This window comes from Belonocnema kinseyi, chromosome 6 (assembly GCF_010883055.1).
Source record: "Belonocnema kinseyi isolate 2016_QV_RU_SX_M_011 chromosome 6, B_treatae_v1, whole genome shotgun sequence".
NCBI classification, from domain to species: Eukaryota; Metazoa; Arthropoda; class Insecta; order Hymenoptera; family Cynipidae; genus Belonocnema; species Belonocnema kinseyi.
This window is the reverse complement of record NC_046662.1, coordinates 67,938,073-67,959,454: the sequence shown is the minus strand read 5'-3', so window position 1 is coordinate 67,959,454 and position 21,382 is coordinate 67,938,073. Positions and strand designations below refer to the sequence as shown.

The 21,382-nt window shown below is 25.3% G+C and overlaps 1 protein-coding gene across 1 annotated transcript in view; it reads right to left on the bottom strand.

Annotated features, from left to right (window-relative positions):
- Positions 1–7,688: 7,688 nt before the first annotated feature.
- LOC117174476 (lysine-specific histone demethylase 1A) overlaps positions 7,689–21,382 on the bottom strand; it is a 367,341-nt gene continuing 353,647 nt past the window's right edge. The window contains exons 13-14 of the mRNA XM_033363628.1: positions 19,537–19,747; positions 7,689–8,661 (exon numbers count right to left, since the gene is read on the bottom strand). Coding sequence (XP_033219519.1) covers positions 8,477–8,661; positions 19,537–19,747 — 396 coding nt within the window. The 3' untranslated portion in view covers positions 7,689–8,476. The remainder of the gene's footprint in view (positions 8,662–19,536; positions 19,748–21,382) is intronic.

The following is a 21,382-nucleotide window of genomic DNA, read 5'->3' as shown; positions in this document are numbered from 1 at the left end:
TTAATGGCTTTTAAAAAGTTTTAATCAATTTTAATGAATTTTTTAAAAATTTCTAGAGATTTGAAAAGATTCCAAATAATTTTAAAAGATTTAAATGATGTTGAAGATAAAGGAATTTTAGAGATTTCAAGGAGTATCGAAAGATTTCGAAATATTTTACAGAATTTTAAGGATTTTAGCTGATTTTTAGAGATTTTAAAGGGATTTTTAAGGAATTTCGCTTTTTTAAAGCAATTTCAGAAATTATCCGATTTTTAAAGGATTTTCAAAGAGAATTTAAGAAATTTCACAGTATATCACTGCATTTTAAAAGATTAAACGGAATTTAAAAAATACTTTTTGAATATTATAAATTATTTTTAAAATATTTCAAGGAATTTTAGTAGTCTTTAAAAAGTTTTAAAAGATTTTAATCAATTTTAAAAGGTTTTAAGAAGATTCCCACGACTTTTAGAAGATTTAAATTAGATTAAAAATAAAGGGATAAATGCATTTTAAGAATTTTAAGGTATATCGTATGATTTTGAAATATTTTACAGAATTTTAAGAATTGAGTAGCCGATTTTTAGATGCTTTTAAGGATTACAAGAATTACCCGATTTTTAAAAAGTTTTGAAAGATAATTTAAGAGATTTCAAAGAAAATCACTGTTTAAAAAAAAATAAAATTGGATTTAAAAAGATTTCTGAATATAATGCAGGATTTAAAAATATTTCGAGGAATTTGAATGCCCTCAAAAATGTTTCCATGGCCTTTAATTTATTTTTAAGGATTTTAAGAGATTCGAAAAAATTCAAAAGAATTTTAAATATTTCAAATAATTTTAAGGTCTGTTAAGAAATTTCGGTACAAATATCCGATTTTTTTCGGTATGAATAGAGGGAGCTGGAAAAGGGACTATTTTTGCCGAAATTTCAGTACACCTAGACACAGTTCTTAATTTTAGAAGGATTTCAAAAAATCAAAGGATTCTGTAAGATTTCGTAATATTTCATAGAATTTCAAGGATTTTAGACAATTTTTAGAAATTTAAATGGATTTTATAAATTATTATTGATTTTCATGGAATTTTGCAGATTTTAAGCAATTTGAAGAATTTTCAGAATTTTTGAAGGGTTTTAAGGGAATTTAAGATATTTTAAAGTAACTCAAGGGATTTCAAAGGATTTAAAAAGATTGCATCTGGTACCGAATTATTTTCATGAATTTTAAAGAATATCAAGAAGTTTTAATGAGACGTCGAAGATTTGAAGGGATTTAAAGAGATTTCAAAAGATTTGCAAATTTTTCAAAAGATTTCAAGAATTTTAAGAGTTTTTAAAGTGAATTTAAAAGATTTTAAAGTACTTAACTACATCATTTTATATGGTGAAAAAATCCTTTTAAGAATTTTAATGAGCATCAGGGAATTTTAATGAGATTTCGAAGATTTAAAGGGATTTCAATGGATTTCAGTGGAATTCATGAGATATTTATTTTGGATGATTTCACGGTATTTCAAAGAATTTCTTATGATTTCAAAAGATTTAACGAACTTTCAAAGAATTTTCGAATATTATAAAGGATTTTAGGATATTTTAAAGAATTCTAAGAGATTATGAAAGATTCCCAAAATTTTTCATAATTTCAACAAAATCTAAAGGGACCTCAAATTTTTTAAGAGATCTCGTAAAATTACGAAATAATTCAGGGAATTTTAAAGGATTTTAAACACTTCAAAATTTTTTTTAAATGTTTCCACAATTTTTGAAGGATTATAAGCGGTTTTAATGGAATTTTAAACATTTTAAACGATTTCAAGAACATTAAGTGTTTTTCAGTGGTTTTAAGGAAATTTACGAGATTTAAAAGGATTTTAAAGGAATAAACAAATTTTCAAAAAATATTATCAAGAATTTGAAGGTATTTGGAGAAATTTACACATGATAATGAGGCTTTGAAGATTTGAAGGGATTTAAAATAATTTCCGTACGATTTCACAAGATTAAACCTAATTTCAAAAGATTTCCGAAATATATACAAATTTTTAAGATTTTAAGGAATTCTAAGAGATAGTGAAAAATTCCCACAATTTGTAATGATTTCAAGAAATTCTAAAGAGATTTCAAGGATTTTAACCGATTTTTAAAAAATTTAAGAGATTTCCACAATTTTTAAAAGATTATAAGGTATTTTAATGCAATTTTCAACACTTTAAACGATTTCAAGAATCTTAAGAGTTTTCTGAGAGTTTTTAAAAGTTTTTAAGTATTTTAAGGGAATTCAAGAGAGTTCAAAGGATTTTAAAATAATAAACGTAATTTCAAAAAATATTATCAAGAATTTAAACATATTTCGAGGAATTCTAAGAACTTATGAAAAACTCCCACAATATTTAAAGATTTTAAGAAATTCTAAAGGGATTTCAAGGATTTTGACCGATTTTCAACAATTTTAAGAGATTTCCACAATTTTTAAAGGATTATAAGGAATTTTAATGCAATTTTTAACATTTCAAACGATTTCAAGAATCATAAGAGTTTTTTAAAAAGTGTTTTTAAGTGTTTTTAAGGGAGTTTAAGAGATTTCAAAGGATTTTAAAAGAACAAACGTAATTTCGAAAAATATTATCTAGAATTTAAAGATATTTCGAGAAATTCTAAGAGATTATGAAAAATTCCCAAAATTTTTAATGTGAGAGTTTTTAAGAGTTCTTAAGTGTTGTTAAAGGAATTTAAGAGATTTCAAAGGATTTTAAAAGAATAAACTTAATTTCAAAAAATATTATCAAGAATTTAAAGATATTTCCACAATTTTTAAAGAGTTGTAAGAGATTTTAATGCATTTTTGAAAATTTCAAACGATGTTAATAATCCTAAGAGTTTTTTTTTTTTAGAGTTTTTAAGTGTTTTTAAGGGAATTTAAGAGACTTCAAAGGATTTTAAAAGAATAAACGTAATTTCAAAAAATATTATCAAGAATTTAAAGATATTTCGAAAAATTGTAAGAGATTATGAAAAATTCTCACAATTTTTAATGAGAGTTTTTTTTAGAGTTTTTAAGAGTCTTTAAGGAAATTTAAGAGAATTCAAAGGATTTAAAAAAAATAAACGTATTTTCAAAAAAATATTATTCAAAGGATTTAAAAGAAATAAACGAAATTTTTAAAAATATTATCAAGAATTTCAAGATATTTCGAGGAATTTGCACTTGATATTGACACTTCAAAGATTTGAGATTTAAAAAGATTTCGTACGATTTCCAAAAATTAAACAAAATTTCAAAGGATTTCCGAATATTATAAAATATTTTAAGATATTATGAATCATTTTAAGAAATTCGAAATAATTCCCACAGATTCAAATGATTTTACGGAATTCTGAAGAGATTTCAAAGATTTTAATGGGGTTTTAATGGAATTTATGAGATATTTAATTTTCATGATTTTACAGTACAGTACATATTATAACGGGATTTCAAAGCTTTTAACAGATCTAATAAAATTACGAAATATTTCACAGAATTTAAAGCATTTTAACCAATTTTTAGAAATTTTAAGGGATTTTTAAGATTTTTAAAGGATTATGAATAATTTGAATGGAATTCGGAAAATTCCAACAATTTCAGGAATCTTAAGAGTTATTATGGGAATTTAAGAAAGTAAGTCAAAGTTACTTCAACGGATTTTAAAAGAATAAACAAAATTTCAACAACAAAAATTAATAAATTTTCAAAACTTTCAAAAGAATCCAGAGATTTTCAAAGAATTGCAAAGATTTCAATGTATTTCCCTTCAAATTTCTAGAATGGTTTAATTCCTCGACTTTATATTTATTATTATTATTATACGCAATAAAAAATAATAAAACAAGTTAATTAGCATAATTTAAAAAAATGAAAAAGACAAAATTTAAGTAAGAAATATTTTTGAGCCCCCCCCCCCCCCAATAAAAAAGCCTAACGTAATTAATGGACACTCCCAGACATGGAAAGTCAAATACAATTTTACCTTTCTTTCGAATTAGGTTAATAATTTAATCACAATTTTTTCTGCTTGCTCGCAGAAAATTTAAATCTAGAAAAGGTAAAAAAAAAAGAAAAAAAACTCGAAGTTCGTGATTGACAGTTGGAAAGTACCTAATAAATCTAAAACTTAAGATAATTACATTCTAGAGATTTACTGCTAAACAGGGACAATTTTTATATACAATTTCAATCTTTATACTAATATTCGTTTGAGATAACGAACTTGATCGATTTTCTAATGGCGTTGAGAGTATAAAATTATTAAAAATTCTAACTGATTGAGTGAGACAAAGTCGAGTCGTGCAGAATTTGTGCACTCTAGATTCGAACGCTGTCATGATTCAACTCAAGCTTCGAGTATATCGTTACGATTGGAATTACGTAATACTATGAGCGTACTTTTCACGAAACGATGTGTAAAGTACATTAAGTTTCGCTTCAGTCTGTTCGAAATAAAGGAAATGAGAGTTAAGGCTCGAGGCGACCAGCTGACAAATTTACCATTTTTTTGCTTCCAAATTTCTTTCTTTCAGTTATGTTTAATTATGTTCTCCTTGTCATGTCATATTGTATTTCAGAAAGAAGATTGACCTTACTACAAACATTATATTCATCTCATTTTTAATTCACAAACAAATATCCATGGGAAAAGAAAAATTCTCTCAAATATTTTTCGATCTTTCTTTTTTTTCGAAGACTTATTGCGTTTTTTGAAAATTATAAAAATAATTGAGAAACTTAAATTTAAAAACTATTCCACGTGAAAGGTTTAATTTGGAATATTTTCAATTTTAGACGTATTTAATGGAAGTTATTAAATTTGAAAAAGTTTCTAAAATTTTATTTTTTTATTCGCTGAAATAGTTTTTCAATTGAATAATAGAATTTTTTTAAATTCTCGATTTTTATACACTATTCAGTTAAAATTAATTCACATGGATCCAATTGAATTACACTAAATTAGTGTGATTTAAAATTTAAATAAAGTGAATTAAAATTAAATGCAATCAAATCCAAAGAACATGCAACTAAAATTAAATTAATTGGCGCAGAATACAAGTAAATTTAAATTAATTGAGGTGAATCAAAACGATTTGAAACTACCTATTTCGAGTGAATTCAAATGAAATCAAAATGGATTTGAAGACATTAAACTCACCTGATTGAAGTCAGTTTATCGAAAAATAAAATTTTTTTAACGTTACTGAATTTAAAAGAATTCGAATGAATTCAAGTCTACTATACAAAAAATGGAAAAGTATATTTAAAGTAATTCAAATTAATTTTTTTTATTTCCTGAATTTAAAATAATTCGAATCTATTACATAAAAAAATGCTAAAGTATATTTCAATTAATTCCAATTAAATTTTAAAAAAATGAATTTAAAAAAATTCGAAGGACTTCAAGTCTATTATACAAAATAAACGCACAAGTATATTCCAATGAATTTAAATTAAATTTAAAAACAACTTTACTGGATTCAAGCAAATTCAAATTAAATTAAACCCAAAGAAAATGTAACTAAATTCAAATGAATTCAAGCTAAATTAATTTATTTCAATGTTTATTCAACTGAAATTAAAATCTGTGATTCGAACGAATTCAAATGGAATTCAAATCTATTTAAAAAATGCAATGAAATCCAAAAAAAGTGCAATTGAATTCAACTAAAATTATGTACAAAAAAATGTAACTAAATTCAAATGAATTCAAATGAAATAGCTAGATTTAAATTAATTAAAATTAATTGTCAAGAATTTATTGCGATTTATATAAATTCAAATAGATAAAATTTTAGTGAATTCAAATAGAGGAAATTCTATTGAATTGAAAATAATGAATCGAATGAATTCAAACTAACATAAAAAAAATTTAACTGAATTTAGAAGAATTCCAATTAATTCAAAGCAAATTCAAGACATTTAAAAAAATGCAATTGAATCAAAATAAGTTCAATCGAATTCAAACGAATTTACTTAAAATGTTAACTTAAATTAAAAATTTAACTTAAATTTACTTAAATGTTAACTCAACTGAAATTAAGATCTCTGGTTCGAATGAATTCAAAGAGAATTCAGGTTTTTAAAAAATGCAATTGAATCCAAACGAGTCCAATTAGATTCAAATGAAATTATATCCAAATGAATTAAAATGAATTGCCAGGAATTAAATACGATTCAGCTGAATTCAAACTAATTTAAAGTGGATTTAAGTGAATTTCACATTAAATCAAACAAAATTTCGTGTGAATTCAATATTAATTCATCTGAAATTCAAGTCTCTAAATAAAATGAATTAAAATTAAGTTCAAAGAAAATTGATCTGAATTTTAAAAAATTTGAAATAGTTGAAACGAAATTCAAATCTATTTAAAAAATTCAATTGAATCCGAATAAGTCTAATTGAATATAAGCGAATTCAAATTAAATTACACCTAAAGAAAATGTAACTAAATTCAGATGAATTCCGATCAATTTAATTTATTTCAGTGTTAACTCATCTGAAATTAAAATCTCCGATTCGAATGAATTCAAAGTGAATTCAAGTCTATTTAAAAATGCATTTGAATTTAAATGAAATTATATCTAAGAAAATTAATCTAAATTCAAACGAATTCAAAATAAATAACTAGATTGAAATAAATTCGAATGAATTGAAAGTAATTGCCATGAATTCATTGCGATTCAGCTAAATTCAAATAGATTAAATTCCAGCGAATTCAAATTGATTCAAAATGAATTCAAGTGAATTTAACCTGAAATAAGACAAAATTTTTTGTCAGTTCCATGTTCATTCAACTGAAATACAATTTTCTGATTCAAATGGATAAAAATAAAGTTAAAAGAAAATTAAACTGCTATTGAAAGAGTTTGAAATAATTCAAAGAAATTTCAAGTATATTACAAAAATGCAATTTAATTCAAATGAAATTATATCCAAAGAAAATTGAACTAAGTAGAAATAAATATAAATTAATTGGCATGAATTCATTGCGATTCAGCTAAATTCAAATAGATGAAATTCCAGTGAATTCAAATTAATTCAAAATGAATTAAAGTGAATTTAACCTGAAATATGACAACATTTGTTGTCAGTTAAATGTTCATTCAACTGAAATACAATTTTCTGATTCAAATGAATTAAAATTAAGTTCAAAGAAAAGTGAACTGAAATTGAATGACTTCGAAATAATTGAGATGAAATTCATGTCTATTAAAAAAATGCAATTAAATCCAAATAAGTCCAATTGAATTTAAGCGAATTCGAATGGAATTACACTCAAAGAAAAAGTAACTAAATTCAGATGAGTTCAAGTCAATTTAATTTAGTTCTAGAGAATTCGATAAAATTCAACTAAATTCAAATTGATAGAAGAAATTCCTCCGAATTTCAAACGAACTCTAAATTGATATTTAGTGAATTCAAATAAAATCTCTGATCCGAATTAATTCAAGTGTATTAAAAAACTGCAATTGAATCCAAATGAGTCCAATTTAATTCAAATGATTTATTATGAATTCATTAAAATTCAGATGAATTAAAATTAATATATGAAATTCCAGTGAACTCCAACTAATTCAAAATGGATTTAAGTGAATTTAACGTGAAATAAAACAAAATTTCCTGTAAATTCAATCTTAATTCAACTGAAATTAAACTATCTGATTTAAATGAATTCAAACTAACTTGAAAGAAAACGAAACTGAATTTAAAAGAATTCAAATTAATTTAAAGTGATTTCAAGTCTCTTAAAAAATGGAATTGAATAAAAAGAACTGAATTCACTTGAATGTAATTATAGTGAATGAAACTCTTAAAACACGTTGCTATCAATAAGAATATTTGTAATTTAAATTCCTCTTCCCACAGGCAATAAGAAACGTAACAACTCTTCAATATGCAAATGGTCAATCCTTTTTTTTGAAATAGATATTATATTTACACAGAAAAATTTTTTGCTAGGGTCGCAAAATCTCTTGCAATATCGAAGACACTGTTACCAACATAAAGTCGCGATTAATTCGTGAATTTCTGTTGGTCACACTGTTGGTTTTTCCCCTATTTCAAAATTTGCTTCCACATAAACACGTCGCTAGTGTCGGATGCAAAACCTAAAAAAAAGTTTTTGAAGCAAACAAGATCTTCCAAAAAGTGAGAAAAAAAAGTTTCTAACAACATTAAAATTAATAAACAGTAACTCCTGAATGAAACAATGTGGCTAAATGAAGACCACTTTAAAGATTTAAACAATAAGCGAAGAACGTTGACCTGGAAGAAGGAATGGGTCGCAAGATTAGAAGATATTCAGTCGAGTTACGTTTTACATGAGAAATGCTCAGCTCGTTGAAAGGTTCTCCAAGTTTCATCAGTGGATCTGCGATAAAAAGTTTTCAACGTTTGCTAGAGAGTTGGTGGTCACTAGTCGTCTGTGAAGATTTTGCGCGAACGAACGCATTAGCTGGCAAGTCTTTATGTAGTTACGCCTGAGCTCGGAGTAGGTGTGGGGATTGCGGTTGACGAGGCAACGGAAGTGGTTATGTTAGGAGGTGCATACGGACTTCCACAAAGTTGGTCTGCTATACGGCCACCCTCTCGGAGTCCACTCAAAAACGCCCCGTGCACTGTCGCCGGATAATTGCGTATCGTGTGTTCGCCTAAAAGATACCATTTTATTATTAGCACAATAAACTAAAGGAAGGGAGAGGAAGGGACTGCAGTGTGGCTAAAAAGCAGAACGACCCAACTCAATTCTGAGAAGTCACCTGGATTCCATGGCGTCCCGTGGAAAAGGGACGCCTTCTGAGAATCGAGGTAGGTTGTTCCGCCTTCTTTCAACTGCGTGATTGCTCGTAATACCTTAGATTCGTTTGATGTCATTATACGATTTTGAGGTCATATGAAATCTGCTGCAATAGGCTGGAAAAAATTTAAGCACCAGGTGGCGAAATAGTAGTTTCACGAATTTAGATAAAATAATTTTTTTCAAACATAAGTTTAATCCGAACCGACGGTGCGTTATAATTTTTTTTCTATTGAGCCGTTTAACAGAAAAAAAATATTAAAAGTTGAAGGCGGTAAAACACTTATTCAAATTGGTGTTGAAGGAACGCATTAAGCACAATTATTAACACTTTTTTTTTAATCTTCCATATTTACGAATTGTTCAGTAAACATGACTCCATTTAAGTACTTTTCCAATGCATTCTTTATACATACCATAAATGTATCTATTTTCAGTAGATTTGTGATATTGGCTTTTACGAAACCCTCTTTTGAAATTTTTTTAGCAATATCTTACGACTTTTATTTTCGATTTACACATAACCAAAACAAAACATTGGCACAGAAAAAGATATTTGGGAATCAATGACACATTAGCTGTGATTGGTGGAAAATCCGACCCCTTGGACGTCAAAGGGGCCCGCCAATCGACATTCTGATAGAAAATTCATATTTCAATATTAAATTAAAAATAGTAAACAATATGCAAAAAATATTTAATAGACGTTTTCAAAATTAGAATTTTATATACTATAAGATCCATGTATTGGAAAAATGATATTTGACTTTGGAAACAACCCTATTGCTGAGGAGACGCGATAATGAAATTTTTATGCACAAATCTAGTATCAATGTTTTAATAGTTTCGTGAAATTGATATATGATTAATGGGTAGAATTCTGAGCCGGTTATATAACTTTGAGAACGGTAAAGAGAATGAGAATATTACCGAGAATATAACCGAGAAATAAATTATCTGAGAATTTATGAGTTAGAAATTAAGCTGTTATACTATTTTCTTGAAAATTTAACTATTTCGTATAAAATTTACTTTTTGTTTAAAATTTATATTTTGTTGTTGAAAAATGAACTGAAATATTTTCTGGATGAAAGTTCCAGTTATAAAAAAAATGCTTGTTTATTACGAATTCCTCTGTTTTAGTACAAAATTGAACTTTTTTTTTATCAAAATGCAACTATTTGGTAGAGAATTGAACTATTTTGTCTTTTTGGATTGAAAATTCAATATTTTCGTAGAAACTTACTTTTTGTTACAAAAATTCAATTTTTGATGTAACTGAGTTAACTAGAATCTATTTTCGATGAAAACTCGAATTTTTTTGGAATAAAACATTCTTCTGCTTTAAGATAAATTTCTAATTTTTTCATAAAAATGCAAGTATTTGCTAGAGAATTCAACAATTTTGTTGAAAAGTCATCCTTTTTGGTTAAAAATTCTTCTTTTTGGGTTGAAAATTCCATTTTTTTGGTAAAAAATTATTTCTTGTTAAAAAATGCATAGTTTGATCGTGAAAAATCGACTAAAATCTTTTTCGACAGAAAATTCAACTGTTTTTTGAAAATTTATCTTTTGGATTTAAAACATCATCTGCTATAGAAGAAATTTCATTTTTTGTATGAAAATGCAACTATTTGTTTGAAAATCGTTCTTCTTTGCTTGATAATTCAATTAATTTGTTTAAAAAATTTGGTTGAATCGCTTTGTTAAGACATCACTTTTTTTGTTAAAGATTTATATTTTAAGTTGAAAAGTTATCTCGTTGGTTAAAAGTTTAAATATATTGTTGAAAATTAATCTTTTTTAATTGAAAATTTTTCTTCTGGTTTCAAGGTTCAATCATTTAGATAAACTTTTATTTATTTTTGAGTGAAAAATCTTTACTTGTTGGAAATTCGTCTTTTTGGTTTTAAAATTCTTCTCTTTTGTTGTATAAATTTTATTCTTTTTTTTTATTAAAATATAAACTATGACACTTTTTCCTTGGCAATTTGTCTGTTTAGGTTGAATATTCAACTATCATGTTAAAAATTCAATTATTTTGTTGAAAATTCCAGTATTTTGTTAAAAACTTATCTTTTCAAGCAGGAAAAACTTTTTTTTAAATAAATTAATAAATTCGAAAATTGGTATATGAAACACTTACTTAAAAATAAATTTTAATTACTATTTAAATTAATAAAGTTAATATTTTATTTAATATTCATTCTTAAATTCTCTTAAATTCTCTTAAATTCTTTGAAATTCTCCTAAATTCCGTCATATTCTTGGTTATATAACCTGAACTTAAATTCGCGGGAATTTAAGAACTCTATTATTGGGACTGCTTAAACTGCGGTAAGCCGCCTGATGACAAAAATCCGAAATAGAAATAATAGGTAAGATTTTAAAGATGCATTTTAATTTGCGCATAAAAGTGTTTCAACGATTTTTTTCTGGAGTTTAAAGTGTTTATTGGATAATAAAAATAATTCTTTATCGGAAACAATGGGTTTTAGATGGAATTTACATATTATACACTGAAAAAACACATTTCTTGTTAAAAATATTTTTCTACAAAAAAAAACAATATTATTGTTCTATTATTGTGGTTTTCAAAAGATTATAAACCTAAATTACTTATTTTAAAGAAAAGTGAATTTAAAGCAAATTTTTATTAAAGTATACATGAAATACATACTACTTAAAAATCTGATCTAAGAGTTAGGTTAGAATTCGTATTTGAATTCCAATCTTCTATTATTCGTATTATTTGCATAATCTGGATAAAATTGGTCGCTACATCCATCATTTAAAGTTTATTCAAGCTTGCAATGCATTGAAACTTACATGAAATAATGAAATAATTGTTTTTTCCTTAAAAAACGCTATTGAAAAAAATGTGTTTTTTTACTGTATTAGATGGACTTTCTATCTAAAACGATCTGTGTTTGATGAAGATTTTTTTAAATATACAATTAATGTTTTAAACTTCACAAAACAATCGTAAAAACACTTTAATATAAAAATTAAAATACATCTTTAAAATTCTACCTACTATTTCTAGTTCCAGTTTTCGGCATTAAGTAGGGAAATGGTAGACCACCATTCCCAATAAGCATTTTATTTTTTAAAGCTTTTCTATCGGAATAGACTTCAATTTTAAGAATTTTAAGGCTTTGTAATTTAAGGAATTCTGCATTAACTTGAAAGTTTTACAATTTAAATTTTTTTTTTAACTTTAAACTTATGCCAATTATGTAAATTAGTATTAATTTATTATTTTAAACTTTACAAAACAATTATAAAAACACTTCAATGCAAAAATTAAAATACATCTTTAAAATTGTACCTACTCTTTCTAGTTCCAGTTTTCGGCAGCTGGTGGCGAAATAGTAGATCACCATAACCAATAAGCATTTTACTTGTTTAAAGTCTTTCTATCTGAATACAGTTCAATTTTGAGAATTTTAAAGCTTTGTGATTTAAGGAAGTCTGCAATAACTTAAAAGTTTTACAATTTTTGAAAACTTTAAACTAATGTAAATTACTTTATGTACAGGGTGTCTACCCTACCTCGAAAAACCTGGAAATTTCAGGGATTTTTTTTTGTCTGGGAACTTTTTCGAGGACTTGCTTAATTTTTCTTTTAATTGCAATATAAAATATATAACAATGATTGAAAATTAATGTGTTTTTTTTAATTCAACCGTTTAAAATTCATCTTTTTTCAAATACATTTTTTTATTTAAGATTTATCATTCTAATTAATTTATCATTCTCTCTAGTTTGAAATTAACTTTTTTAAACTAAGAATGTAACAATTCCAGTTGAATTTTCATTATTTTAGCTAAAAATTCATCTATTTGGTTGAACACACATTTTTTTTACTATAAATTTAATTTTTGGTAGAAATTAATATTCTAGATTAAAAATTCAAATATACCAGTTATAGATTCACCATTTTAGTTGACAATTCATCCTTTTGGTTTAAAATTAATTTGCTTAATTGAAAATTTAATTATCCCGTTTTTGGTAGACAATTGACCTTGTTCAGATCAAAATTCATCTATTTAACTGATTTTCGTTTTAAGAATTAATCTTATTGTTTGAAAATTCATCTTTTTTGTTAAAAAATCACGTATTAAAGTTAAATATTCAACATTTTAGTTGAAAATAATCTTTTTGTTGGAAACAAAAATACTTGGTCAAAAGTTAAACACTTTTGGTTAAAAATTCATCTTTTAGGTTTAATATTCATCTACTTCAGTGGAAGATTCATCATTTTAGTTCCAAATTCATCAGCTTCGTTAAAAATTTGCCTTAGTGCAAAATCATTTATTTTCAATGAAAATTTATCTCGGCAATTACAGATTAAAAACTCATATTTTTTAGATGAAAATTCCTCAGCTTGGTTGGAAATTTGTTTGTTTTCTAGTCTGAAATTATTTTTTTTTTGCTGAAAATTTAACTGTTCCATTTTGGGTTTCAAACATATCTTTTTGGTAGAAAATTAATCTTTTTAGTGGGAAATTTAACTACTTGTTTAAAATTAATCTATTTTGTTGCAAAAAGAACAATTTTGCTGGAAAATGTAGAAATTTAAGGCGGTTTAAATTGCGTTTAATATAATACCCACATTTAACTAAAAAATAAACACCTTATTTATAATAAATTCGCGAAACTATACACATATTATAGATTGTTTAAAAAAATGCATTTATTTAGGGATTTTTTCCCAGGAATTAAGTAGACACCCTGACATAAGAATGCTTCCAAACTTCAGGGTTCGGATAGACTAGAAGTCTTAAAAAAAGTCACCATAGTCGCACGACATTTTTATAGTCCGAATCGATTTCAAATCAGAAAGGTTCTCTACACTTTAAGTCGCAAAATCTCTCAGTGACGAAATATTTTTGTTACAAATGTTTTAATTTTGATGTCTATTTTTCAAGAAAATACATTTTTTTATAACTTCTATAGTTTTTGATCTAATTCAGATGTTTAAAATTTCCTTTTGATTTCTGGTGGGGTTTATCGGCCTCTCGAAATTCATCGAAAATTTTTTTTATAAGTTTTGCATGAAAAAAATTTTTCACATTTTCCTCGGAAACAATGAAAGACAAAAAAAAATTAACTAAAAAGTTGGATTTTTCCAGAAAATCTGCTTTTCATGTATTTAAAATTCGAAGAAATAAATAGATGAGATTTTATGGAAACACAATTTTTTTGTTTCTTGCGATATTTTGTTTTCAGTTTCTGCTTACATAAGGAAGACACTCTTTCAGTATAGTGCCGTACACCCAATCATTTTTGAGGACAGGAGAATTTTTTCCCCTTAAAATAGAATTTTCAAATTCTTTTCCTAATTGAAGCAAGATCTCCTGTTCTCAAAAATCGATGTCTTCTTTATAAAAGGGCAAATTCATAAAAAAATTGACAAAAAATGTAAGTGTGAATTTTTTCTGAAAGTCGACTTTTTATATTTTCGAACAAGTCATCTTCATTTTGGCAATTTTAATTTTTTTTTAATTTTCCGACGGATTTCGAAAGAGGACAGTAAAACCTACCTGACTTTAAAATTTGAAAACCTGATTCGATTTAAAGTTAATGCAAAAAAACAGCAATTTCGAAATCATGAACGTCTTCGAGAATTTGCCTAAATTTGGTACATTTTTGCAAATTTAAAAAAAACGACAAAAATCTGACGATTAAATTTAAACACACTCTCTTTTCTGGATTTTTTAATTTCCAAAAATTTCCTAGTTTAACGTAAATATCGGAAGTTAAACATGAATTTTACATTTTTATTTATTTTTAATGTAATTACTTAACATTTAAATTTTTGTTAATTTTAAGTTTTCTAAATTTGTATACTTTTAAAGTTTTAATCTTTTATAAATTTAAATTCTTGCAAATTCCAAAAAAGATTTTCTTTCAATTTTTAATGAAATGTATCTTTAATAATAGAAATGACTTACTTATTAATATTTGAACTATTTAAATTAATATTTAAATATAATTATAATTATATAATTAATAATTAAAGCTTTAAATTAAAGATGATTTCATATTGAATTCTAAAAGATTTTGAATAAAAAAAAGTTGTAGTTGCAAACGCTTTTAATTTCATATCATTAAATTTTGAATGTAGTTGAAGTTCTGAAAAGTCAAGTAAACAAATTTTTTATATCAATACTGCAAAATTGTTAAATTCCCGACAGTTTAGGATATTATCGAATATGAAGATTGCCGAATTATAAACTATGTGAACTAGAATATTCCCGAATTTAGGCAACTGCATTTTTTTACAATTACTAATCATTTCTTGGACCTACAATAATCAAGTATTTTTATTTTAAAAATATGTAAAATGGTTAAAATTCCTGAAATTTTGTTTTAATTTAAAATAGCAATAATTGAAATAAATATATTTCTGGATAACAGTTTTAAAAAAATGGTTACATGTTTTAAACTCAAATAATAAATCCAGGAACTTAAAACATTAATAATATTTTTTTATTATAAATCATATTTTAATATTGTATTTTTAATAAATTAATCAAGTTTATCAACAAAAATTTGTAATTGTTTACTTTTAGAAAATTTATAATTTGGGAATTTTCTAGTTCTGATATTTTACAATTCAGCAATTTTTTGTCGGAAATTTTATAATTTCGGAATTTTATTATTTGGAAATTTTCCAATTCGGGAATTTTATTTTTCGGTATCTTTCAATCATCCCTTTTAAACTATTCTGATTCCTAAACTGTATAATTTTTAATTCGCATTTATTTTAATATTGAAATAATTTGAAATATTTGATTGGCCTTCTAAATGGTAAGATTTAAAATTTATTTTTAATTTCAAGGATTTGCCTTTTAGAACTAGTATTTGAAAGAAAAAAAAATCAAAAAATATAAGCTGAATTTAATCATTCATTAAATTTTTCAATTAAGTATAAAAACTAAAAAAATAAAATAAAAATTATAACTTTCATTGGCAAAGAAACTGACCCTGTAGTCCTAATAAAAAATTAAACACTGGGTTTAATTTACGTTTCATTCTAGATCTTTTGGAAAAATCAAGGAAAATATTAATAAAAAGGCAAATTAAGAGTAATTTATGTGACTAAAAAGCAGAACATACTTGCTGGATTTTCAGAAGTCACCTGCTTTCAATGTGACACAATAGTTACCATATAACTTCTAAGAACCTATTAGGGATGGCCTTTAGCCAAATGATCGCTCTGATTATTTAAAAATTTTGTTATGTTTTATTCTCATATTTTCGCAGTTACCCAGCTGCTGGATACATCCAATAAAAAACCTTTTATAAACATTACTAAAATTTTCACAGGGTTTTTATTTTCATTTTTATTCTCTCAGTTGTGCTTTTTTCCTTTTATTATACTTACAGAATAAAGCACTCAAAAACTTTTTACGATTCTTTTCATATTTTTGGAATATAGAAAATGCATGCGGAGAAACATATGGGAAACACAGTATCTAAAAATTGGTTTTTCAACAAATGTTAATATTTGAATTTAAAATGATTAAACTACTAAGGTAATATTATTATATATATTATATTACACATATTATTCTATATATTAATATTAATATAAAAATTACTTGAGTGAATTTGTATATGATATTATTTAATTTTCAAAATTTCCAATTTATAATTATTTGAACATTTTTAATTCCATAAATTCAAAAATACATAATTATTCAAATTTAAATATTTTGTTTTGAAATAGTCTGATTTTAATGGCTTTGTAATGATACATATTCGAGTTAAAATTTGCTTTCAAATTGATATTGATTGTTTTTAAAATTATATGTAACGCAATTTTCAAATTGAAATATAAAATTACTATTCAAACAAAATGTTTGTTCTTTCATATTATCTATTATCTAAAATAACATAAAATATATACAAGGAAAACATTTTTGATAATTGATATGATATTTTTGTGCAATAAATATACAATCAAAGCGTTGCATTTTTGTGAAAAAAAACTGATTGCAGGTGAAAAACCCCAACATAATGTAACAAAAGAATTATTTTACTATTATTATATTATTTTCAAAACAATATTTTTTTCACATTTTTTATAGACTGAAATGTATCTTATTATATTTTTGCGTGAGATTATGTAAATATTATATTTTTAACACTCTTTTAAAAAACGAAATTTGATTGTTTTCTTTAGTTTCCAACAGTTGAAAATGCAACTGTTAATTTTCATAATTTTTCAAAAGATTACTTTTCAAAATTTAAATGTTAAATTGGTGAAAATTGAAAAAAATTGAAAGTTAAATGAATTGGATTCTATCCCTCTGAGCCCAGTTGATTCTTAAAAAATTTTGATTCACTTTGAGATTCAATAATCATTCAATTTTTAATCTTAAAAATGATGCAACAAACTGAAAAAATCTGTATCGTCTGGAAATCATTATAATATGTTAGAGTTTAATTTAGAGCAATTTTCTAATTAAAGAAAATATATAATCTTGCCACGAAATTGTAAACATTTTAAAATTTATAAAATGTATTTTATAGATGCAAAAATTGTATACAAATTATTTTTGTTAGTGTTCAAGCTGATAAGTTAGCCTGTCAAAGTTTGAATAATGACAAATATTCCTGCTGAGTACAGGAACTCTTTTTTGACTCGCTCGGTCTTTGCATTACCCTCCACATTTGTGCACAGGCCACAATGTGCAATTTTCTACATTCTATGTTAAAAACTATTATATCAAATGTCTATTCACATTTTTTTTTGTACCTTGGTCTAGTACTGCTTATTCTGATATTGCAAAACAATGATCACATTTTATTTTTTCTGGTCCCAATAGGGCCCTGCTGTGGTTGTTTAATCATTTTCCCTTTTCTTAAGTGAAGCTAAACACTTTTTTTTTTAATTTGTCATTAAAGAAGGTTCTCAAATAAAAAAGCTACGCGCTTAACAGATAGGTTATACAGGATCTAATTTTTTTAAATTTGGGCTAATCAAAAAATTCGGCTTGAATAGTTTTGAAATATATTTGGTATCTAGTGAAAATTTTGAATGAAATTTTTGGATCTAAATAAAAATTAAATTTTTTTATTTTTTGAAAATTTTAAAAATTTTGAAAAGTATATAACTTTTATAATTTTCATCAAAATTAAACATTTTATTTAGAGAATTTGCAAGTCTTTTACCTATCTATAAGAAAATTTGACAAAAATTTTTATAATATTAAGAAAAAAAAATTCTAAAATTTTGAAAATGCTATAATTTTTTAAATTTTGGGCTAATCGAGAAAATCGGCTAGAAAAGTTTTGAAATATATTTGGTATCTAGTGAAAATTTTGAATGAGATTTTTGGATTTACGAAAAAAATAATTTTTTATATTTGTGGAAAATTTTCAAATTTTTGAAAAGTATATAACTTTTCTAATTTTCATCAAAATAAAAAATTTTATTTGGGTAATTTGCAAGTCTTTCATCCATCTATAAGAAACTTCCACAAAATTGTTTAAAATTTTAACAAAAAAAATTTCAAAATTTTGAAAATGCGCCCAATTTTTTAATTTTGGTTCAAAATATCTGATTAGCGAACTTAGCCTTCATTTTGGGTAACTTCAGAAGAGTATCAAATGCGGACTCGATTGAACAAATCCTTCAAAAGTTAGCGTGGCTACAAAATTCAGGTAACCATACATACAGACAGACAGACACCGATGAAATTTTATGATTTTCGGATTCTGCGAGTGCCGAAACGTAAAGATCCGTTAAAAACCAGAGATCGGAAATTTGGACGATTACATTACATTCTCAGAAATGAGAATGTAAAAATGAGTTTTCAACGTATAAAATGATCTTGTGTTCTTCTAATTTAAACTAAATAAGTGTTAGCCAAAACCTTTTTTTAACTTTTTACAAATAAATGTTAATCTAGAACAAAACTCTTTTTTAATTTGAAACAAATTTAATTTTTAATTAAAAGCTTTAATTAATCAATTTTCTTAAATTAATTTTTGTCGAAAGGAAATAGTTGTGCAATTTCCAGTTAATAGTCAAACACTTTTAAATTCAAACATCAAAATTGTAAAGTTTTAAACTCTAAAAATGGTATTTCTTTTCTTCAAGATGAAGAGTTTTATATTTTGAACAATCAAAATTTGGCGCAGATTTAATATGAAACATACAAAATTCTTCACTAAAACTGGGAACGTTTGAAGGTAATTATTTTTTAATCAGGTATCATTAAAATTATAAAATTTAATTTTAAATCTACATAACTGTAAGAATGTTTTAAATTTCTAACGCAAAATAATAATTAAATAGTCGAAGCGAAAAACTCGAAATCAATAACAATGCTTAAAAAAAACAATACGAAAACTAGGCTTTTGAAAATTTATTTATTCAAAACTTCCTATCAGATAATATTCTTTAAGTGAATAAACTATACATTTAAAAATGGGAATCATAGTAATCTTGTTTTTTATTTTAATATTGCTAATTTGCGATTCAATGTTTCCAGCGAGCTGTAACGCGCGTATAATGTTGCCAGTTATTATATAAAACTATACGCCTATAATAATCATGACAATAAAAGATTAAAATAATAAAAAAGTAATAATTTTGACCAAAGACCAAGGCAAATATAAAATGTATTCAGATTTCTGTAACGTGCGGTTAGGTTTCCGGTTCGTAAATTCCAATAAGGTGAAAAAGAGAAAAGGAAAAAGAACTCACCAGCGAAAAACAATCGCGGTTGGGGTGGAGGTGCTCCTGGCGGTTGGTTTGGCGGGGGTGAGGGCAACACGGGTGCAGCCAGAAGGTCGTAGTCGCTTCCGGAACTTCCAACGGCTACAAAACTGTAAGATCCTCGAGCCCAGGGATCCGCACGCCACCTTGTTACCACGCTCTCACGGGGCTGAGGCACGACTTGGTTTCCAAAGATACCCTAATTATTTTAAAACAACATTCACTTATTATTTTTCTTAGTCCTAACTCAAATGTTTAAATTGTAAATAATTAACTAACTTCAGTTTATCCTTCATTTTTAAACTTAAATATAGTTCAAAACACTTATCTAAATTTTGAAATATTCATAATTAATTTAGTTTGCAAAGTTTTCGAGGAAGATTCCATTTTGCAATTAAGGGAAAATTCAAATGATAGACTTTAACTTCTTCACAATATAAGTTCTATATAGTTTCGAAATTTTTTTATTGATTCTAATTAGCTTTAGAATAACTTATTTTAATTTAAGCTATTTATTGCCGAGTGAGTCACGCCTACCCCGAAAGGGAAATGGCTTAATGGTGTAATAATATTTTTGTATGCCACTAGTGTCTGATTGGCGGCTACAGTCAGCCGGATAAACTCAAAATGATTGGATATCAATTGCTAAAAGCAATGAAAAGTTCCTTTGTGGCATAAAAACATTTTTTTTAATTTCAAAACATTTCTCACTTTTTCGAAAAGTCGATTGGAAATTTTCAATTTTTTTTTTATTTTTTAAATTTGTTGGGTCTTGAAACAATTTGTTTCCAATTTTTTGGAGGTAAAGCTCATAGTAGTGAATAACCCTAGATGGTAAAAAAATAAGAAATTTTTTTCGTCGATGCATAATATTTCAAAAAATGATTGATTATGCAATTTTGTTAATTTGTACCTAAATCAGCAAAAAATGTATTTCTTTGATGCTCTTTTCCGTAAACTAAGGAATCACGATAACATTTTCAAGTTTTCAACAAATTTTTTTCTCTTGTTTTTTACGAATCTTGAAACATGGGCCATTTTTACACAAGATTCGTAAAAGTCCATTTAGACAGGATGCTTAAAAAATACAAATGTACCCACTTTTGTGTAATTGTACCAAAAGTTATAAAAGAAATTGAATTTTAATTTTTTATGCTCTTTTTAATAAACTAAAGGAATGCCTGCATATGTTCAAGAATCTAACAATTTTTTGTATGGGTCCTGAAACATGATCCATTTTTACACAAGATCTGTAAAAATCCTTTTAAACAGGATCTGTAAAAAATAGAATATAAACTTTCCCCCAAAATATAGTATATTTCAAAAATGACAAAATATACACTTATGTTAATTTGTACGTTACTTTGCAAAATTGTTTTTTTATTTAATTTATTTCTTGATTCACTTTTTAATGAGATAAAGAAACACGTACATATTTTTAAGTTTCAAACAAACCATTTTTTTCTATTTTTTACGGATCCAGTGTAACCGGTTTTTGACGGATTTTGTGTAAAAATGTCTCATGTTTCGGAATCCCTAAAAAAAGAAAACATTGTTTCAAAACTTAAAAATATGCACGTGTTTCCTTAGTTTATTAACAAGAGCATAAGAAAATAAAAAATAAACAATTTTTTTGCTAATTTAAAATATTTACATTTCGACAAAAAAAAGGTTTTACTTTTTGTCCATACATGGTTATTTATTTCCGTAAACGTCACCCAAAAAAATTTGTTTTAAATTCCATACACAACAAATTTAAAAAAATTGTAAATATTCAGTCGACTTGCCCAACGGTTATAATTATGTATTTCTTTTTTTTAATTTGTTCGTAATA